Raw genomic sequence first — 7,601 nt, forward strand, 5'->3', positions numbered from 1 at the left:
CCATTTGCAACTCTATGTGCTGTACCCAGAATAATCCTGTTGTGAAGACATTCAAGACTCAATATTCCGCGACCACCTTGACGGCGTGAGATGTACAGTCGCAGACAGTATCCTTAATAGATGTCCCATCCTGAATGCGGCTCTGTGGCACGCCCAGGTATGTATAAATCTCTCCAGCGCAAAGGTGTCATATAGCGCTTCTATCAACGATATCAGAATCTTCAGGGATGCCATTAAGTTTTCCTCGCTTCAAATAAACCTTGGCGCATTTGTCTAACCCAAATTCCATTCCGCACAAGTACCCGTCGGAATGGCGAAGTGCTAGAGATAGTGGCAATAATGTAAGGCAAAAGAGGAGTGGGCTCATGGTGTGGCCCTGAAAGACACCTCTCTGAAAGGTCACCTTGTTAGTTGTAACACAATTTATATATATATATATATATATGAGAGTGGTAAAAAAATGCATTGCACAATTTTTTTCACTCAAAAGAGCCACCGGGCACTTCAAAATCCTGTTTAATTAACATGGGGTCATTTTGAATTTTCGAAAAATTGAACTCATGTTCCACGGTTTTATCGAAATGTACCGAAATTTTTAGGAATTAAAGAGGAGTGTCTAAGAAATAAAACCATACTAATAACTTTTACCCCCCCCCCCCCCCCCCCCCCCCCCCCCCCCCCACCAGCCCCCCAAAAATCCAAAAACTGCATTTTTACGTATTATTAGTACTTTTTAGCAATTACTGTCGTCTTTCTCATATGAATAATTACTAATGGATAATTTAAATATTCACCATGACTTTTAGACATTATTCAATTGGTTAAACAAATGTAAATTATTTAAACAATAAATTATTTTCAAAAAATTAAAAAAAAATCGTATGTTCTCATTGATATGCAATATTTTTTCATTTTTGGAAAAGCGCATTTTTTAAAAATATTATTTAAATATTTGAACAATTATTTATTGTTCATTTTCAGGATTTCTAAAAATTGAGCCAGAAATGTTCACTTTTTTCAAATAGGTATCCTGTGCTACTTTTTGTAAAATAATTATATAATTTTGAGACATTTCTTCTAATGTTTAACAAATTTCTATTTATTTATTATTGTATTTGTTTAAACAATTGAAAAGTGGTTAACGTATTCTTTCTGTACAATATACAGTCCGAAACATAATTGTATGCGTTCTATTTTATTACATTTTTTAGTTAGTGAAAAAGAACTGCTTGAGCAAATAAAGATTATTTAAACAAATAGAACCGTATTAAACACTAACAGAAATTTATCAAAATTATGTAATTATTCAACAAAACGTCGCATAGCATATTAATTTGAAAAGAAAGTTGATATCTCCGGCTCAATCTTTAGGAATGTTAAGGATAGACAATAAATAATTGTTTAAATAATTACATAATATTATTAGAAAAATGTAATACCCCAAAAAATAATAAATAATTACGTTTCTATCAGAACATACAATTATTTTTTACAGTTTTTAAGAAGAAATAATTGTTTAAATAATTTATATTTCTTTAAATGATTGAAAATTGTTTAAAAAGCCATGGGAAATATTCAAATTGTCCATTAGTAATTGTTTATATAAAAAAGGCGACGGAAATTGCTAAAAAGTAACAATGATGTGTAAAAATTAATTTTCTTATTTTTGGGTCATATTGGGTGGGCTACGGGGAGGGTGAAGGTGGGTTGGAAATAAAAGTAATAAGTAAATAAATAAATAAGAAAAAAGTACTAGTATATAGATCTTCCGGCTATCCGTTAGGAAAAAGTGCAAGTATAGAAAAATCATTATAGGCCTATAATTATTTTCCTATTATGAAATTCCTATAATTTTTGCACGACTTTATGACTACTAATAAGAATAATTATTCGATTAATTATAGGAAAAATTATAGTGAAATAATTATATAAATTAATAACATTAAATTATTATTGAAATAATTATTGCAAAAAGTAGAAGATACCCATAGCTTTTAAGTTTCATTTTACCTTTTAAACAAAGCTTCTTTAAATATGTCAATTTTTATGTACTATTGTGTAAGTAGTTCAAAATAAATGATTCATTATACGTCCTTCTACGTCTTGTAACATTGATTTTAATATTATTAATCACCATAATTAATTTACTACATTTTTTCTATAATTATTCCAATCCTTATTCCGGTAATTGCGAAAAAATTATAGGAAATTCATTATAGGAAAATCATTATAGGTACAGAATGATTTCCACGACAATAAAGGATCAGAAGACCAGATGTAAAAATTTTATTTATCTTTATTTTTAATTTCTTCCTTATTTTTTAAACAAAAAATTCTCTTGAACAAAAAGGAATTTAAGTGAAGAACAAATATAATCACCAGATGAGGAACAGTCACAGTGGGGGAAAGACAGCTATTTTTAGGTTAAAATTTGGAAATTGCAATTAAAGCAATTAAAATTGAAAATTGTATCTCTTGATTCATTTTTAAAATTTTACCCGAATAAAGTATTATAAATATATTGGTTATAGTTTATACATACTGATGCTATAGCATTTTTAGTAGGTTCCTTCACTTCCCTTTTCCAGAAAATATCATCGGGAAGAAAATGTTTCTCGCAAACAAACTGGTCAGCTATTACTAAAAAAATCTTTCCTATTTATTTTTTTCTAATATATATCAACTAAATTTTGAAACACTTTGAAAAAATGAATTTTTCCGCCGTCATCACGACTCGAATGGTAGCCGGAAAGACAATTTCTCATTTAGCAACATCACGTGCGAGAAGCGCCACCACGTGGCGACATTTCGCACATAGAAACTCATAGCAATAAGGTCCGAAACTCTTATAGCTGAAATACGGAGAGTCGGATAGGGGTGCTCTACACCAGTGCAGGATAAACGAATGCACTGTAAGCTACGAAGGAATAATAAGTAGATCTAACTCCGTTTCGCCACTTGGCAATAGAAAACCGTAACTGGTAGGCACATTACAGGAAGATCTTAAATTTTCGTGCGCAGTTGTCCTCTTCCTATACATGAAAAAGTGGGCGAGTGAGAAAGTTTGCCAAATTGACGTAAGTTAGAGAGGTTATGTTCGTTTGTTTTGATGTAGGTAGCAACATTTTTTCAATTGCAAGTTATAATTATTTAATATATTAAAGTGTCTATTGATCTGGGTAAGTGAAGAACTTCAGCGTTAAGACTTGTAAAGTTAAAAGAGTGCATCATAAAAGTAGTAAGTATAATAATAATAATAATAATAATAATAATAATAATAGATCTTTATTATGTTCCACGAGATATGTACATTAGCTTACAGAAAGAGATAGGCGAGTGGACATAAAAGGCCGAGGTTCAGCCTTAGCTGCTTTACAACCTATAGAAGGTTGACTACAACCTATAGAAGACTATAATGAAATTGTTTGATCATGAAATCTTGAAATTGTAGTACATTATTATTTTTGAAATCGTACGTTGGAATGAAGGATACTGTTTTTTTCTAACACTTCCAAACATTTTTTATCGTAAAAAAACCTGTATAATAAAAAGTATAATCGATTTAGTTGCCTAAGATCGCGTCAATTTGACAAACTTTCTCACTCGCACACTTTTCCATGTATAGAAAGAAGACAACTGCGCACTAAAATTGAAAATCTTCCTGTAATTTGCCTACCACTTGCGGTAATGTTTCTATTGCCAGTTTCGAAAGGCTTCCCACTGGCAGTTGGGTCTTCTTATTATTCCTTCGTGATCTAAGCAGAGATGAGGTGAGAGATTGCAAATCCCATGTATTCAATTTCGGGCGATTTTCCGCAGCGTCTCCTCTGACCTGAGCTTTTGCGAACTAAAATAAAGCGCCCCCATTGACTCATATCCAGTTTACGAATTGAAATACTCCGCCATGTTTATTCTATCAGCTGAGCAAATCGGTTCTCGAGTACACTTAATGCCTGAACAAAACGGTAAATACTCATGATTATTCTTCATAATCCTTTATGTTATTATGAAATGTATATTGTGCTCCGCTGCGAGAAGATACGAGCTTTGCACCACACGTATGATGCAACTGCATCGTCGAAGGAAAACAATTTTGCGACATAGTGTACACAACTTTCATTTTTTGAAATAGTAATTTTTCGGTTCTAACTTACGAGACAATCATTTTATTCTTTGAAAGATTTTCTACAAATCTTGTTGATAATTTTTACATTCTCGTCCAAAATGAGAAGGTATTAGTTTTTATGAAAAATGACTTTTTCGGATTTTATCAAATGTCGACATTTTGAGGCCCCTTGAGTCAGAAAAACAAGGTTTTACCTCGGGGTCTGTGTCTGTCCGGCGTCGTCGTTGTTGTCTGTATACCGGATAACTTTCCAAATACTGTTCCGATTGAATTGGAATTTGACTTTTATAACTTTTTTTGATAAAACCAAACTTTTATAAAAAATATTTTTCTTCAATTAAATTCTTGCAATAAAAGTGTTTCGAATAGATTGTGAAAAATCTTTCGGGGAATAAAATTAGTATTTATAGGTCGACAAAGGTTTGTTTTCTTTACCAAATTTAGCTTTCGTCTAAATTTTTCCAGATGTTTTTACTATAGTACAATTTACGTTTGTATCTCGGGCGGAAAAATCTATTCTAATGTTTGACCAATATTCTTTGTAAGTCAATATTTTTCATAGAAAATTACACCGAGTGACCTTCAATTATAATTTTATAAACGTAAAAAAACTACATTTCAATGTTTTATATGAAGAACACAATCCCTGAGTGACAGAACAGAATCGGAAACAATAAGAGTCAATTTATTCAGGAACAAGATTTTTGAACGAAAATGGCCTTGAGTGAACCTTTAATATATATTTGTTAATTTTTGCAAAAAGCAGGCGTTATTTTCTTGATACAAAAAAATAATAATTTGTGGGAGTGACAAATGATCAAAAAATTAATAAAACTTGAAGTTTTGCGATTTTAATTTGTAACTAAATAATTTGAAATGTTTCAATCTAAAATTATCGAACACTTTCTATTCAAAAATTCTAATGACATATTTTAATAGCTTTAAATTTGAAATTATTCAATATACTGAAGACTACAAATTTAAAATGTCTCAACTATTAAAGCTTTAAATATTTTTAAAATTTCTGTTCTGGAGACTAAATAACACTTATTCTTTTATTAAGAAATCACAATCATAATTGTTAAAAAAAGTTTTTAAAAGAGTTTTAAAAACCTTCAAACAGGTCAGAGGTTTTAATAGTTCAATATATATGATAGAACCTCTATAAATTTGAAATTAGTCTATACTTTTTCATGTTTGAGCTACAATTATTCAAGTTTAGAAGTTATAAATTACAATCATGAAAAATAAATAAAATGTTTTAATTAATTTATATTTAAAACAAAAAACATCTAAATGCAGCTGCAAACGTTGAACATGGAAAATGGTGTATTTTCGCATTTTTAAATGTTAAATTTAAACTTTTTCGCGTTGTAACAATTTCGAAATACATAATGTTATTTTTTACCTAACCTATAACTAATAACGAAAATTCTGAAAATTCAAACAACAAGGCTGTATTCTGAAAATGAAGCATATTCAACGTTAAAATTCAAGTTCTTAAACTGAAGGCCTAAAAATTTGCAAATTTCACAATTAGTGTTGTGTAAATTATATTGGCATCTTAAAAAAGTATAAATAGTTCTTAAATTAGTTTTTAAATTTTCGGAAGTTTACCTTGTTTACATACCTAGATGTCAAAGAAGCCTACCCAATTTTTTCAAATTTTAATCACTTATTTTCTAAAAGAAAATCACCCCCATTTATCAGTGACTTAAATGGATTAGAAAAAAATCGCCACGAACCAAGAATAAAAATTGGATGTACAGCGAATTTTTAAATTTTTAATTGAGATTATCTTTAACTTTGTAATATCAAAAATTCCCATACACATTTTTTTTTTATTAATACTGTAGGAAAAACTCAACAAGATCGAGCGCCGAAATTATAATTAGAGCAAATTTTCTGTAATTCTATGGGGACGGCTGAAATATCTCGGAAAATATAATTCCCGACTTGGTAAAACTCTCTGTCCCGAATAATAAAATTGCAAAACTAATAAAATTCCTGAACAGTTTATAATATTAAAGAACTTGAAAATTCCCATATAATAAAACGCCCCAAATAAAATTATTCTTAATCAATATTAATTATTTATTAAAAATACGATAATAAAATATTTGTATCAAATATATTTTTGTTTGATATTTAAAGTGTTAAAAATTATATGTTTCAATTTAAAATTAAAATTATACAACAAATTTTACCGGCAAATTAATATACAAAAACAAATGTTTTTTAATTAACATTTCGATTTTTCGGAAGAACTTTTGTGATTTAAAAAATACTATATACATTTTCAACCAAAATATCTTATCCAGAAATATATTTTGTTTTAATTATTGTTATTTTAAATTTAAACAATAATGTTTAAATACTTCAAACATTTAAAAAGTTGTTGCTTTGGTATAAATATTTGATAATTTAAATTTAAAAAATATATTTTTCAAAGAAAAATGTTTTCAGCACTTGTTTATCTCGAAATCTCTTTCTATAATACTTTTTTAAAAATTAAAAGTATGATTTTTCGAGACAATTTTTTTTTATAATTAAGAAAAAAGACTATGTACCGAAAACCTTGATCAAGCTTCAGATCTGAAAAAATTCAGTGATACATGTTAAACTTTTCTAACCTCAAAAAATCTTTCTACTTCTTTACCGTCATATTTTACGAAGAATGAGAAAACAAGAATTCGACTTCGTAGTACAATGAGGGCAGCACCTCGATAGGGCAGAAAATGTGATGTCCTATATATATATATATATATATATATATATATATAATTCCCCACTTCGACGCCCTGTACCGCATCTACGTTTATAATATTTTTGGACGCATTCAGTCTTCACATCAGAAGTTTGACCTATCAGTTTCTCTGTCGGCAACCATGGAATCTGTTTTATCCACAGACACGTAGAAGTTCGAAATTGTCTACTCGCTGCGCTAGTGCTGCTCGGAAACAGCTGATATGTATGTCAGACACGTGCAATTTAATGATTTCAATTTGTTTATTTGCATCAAAAGTGCAAACATTAGTAGTTTGATTATTTGTGTATAATGTTCGTGAGCAATTTTTGTTGTTTTGCCCCACTTTGATCAGTATAAACCTCATAACTAGCCCATTGACAACATTGCAAATTGCTTGCAGGGTTTGACGACAGCACGGTCGGTGTTTCTGCAAAATAGTAACTTTTTTTCAGTATTTTAATTATTTAGGACCAGCGACATATTCTTGCATGCCTTCTATTTATCGTGCAAAATTTTTAACACGATACCTCATTTCGTTTAGACGTAAGTTGGGAAAGAAAAACTGAAGACCAGGTATGGTCATGTGACCCTCTCGTCACATGGCCTTAACGTAAGTTAATTATTTCTTTTACCAGGTGTATACATATGAAACCGGTATTGCCATCTAGCGGCCAGTAGGCACACTTGTAGGCACTGTCGGAACTTACCATTTGTGCTAATTGGCGT

The 7,601-nt window shown here is 30.0% G+C and overlaps 1 protein-coding gene across 1 annotated transcript in view; it reads left to right on the plus strand.

Moving 5' to 3' along the window:
• The first annotated feature begins 3,817 nt into the window (after positions 1 to 3,817).
• The window catches only part of LOC117181334, a 12,076-nt gene continuing 8,292 nt past the window's right edge, over positions 3,818 to 7,601 (plus strand). Inside the window, exon 1 of the mRNA XM_033373895.1 lies at positions 3,818 to 3,965. Within this exon, the coding sequence (XP_033229786.1) occupies positions 3,905 to 3,965 (61 nt within the window). The 5' untranslated portion in view covers positions 3,818 to 3,904. The remainder of the gene's footprint in view (positions 3,966 to 7,601) is intronic.

The sequence above is a fragment of the Belonocnema kinseyi genome, chromosome 10, assembly GCF_010883055.1.
Source record: "Belonocnema kinseyi isolate 2016_QV_RU_SX_M_011 chromosome 10, B_treatae_v1, whole genome shotgun sequence".
NCBI lineage: Eukaryota > Metazoa > Arthropoda > Insecta > Hymenoptera > Cynipidae > Belonocnema > Belonocnema kinseyi.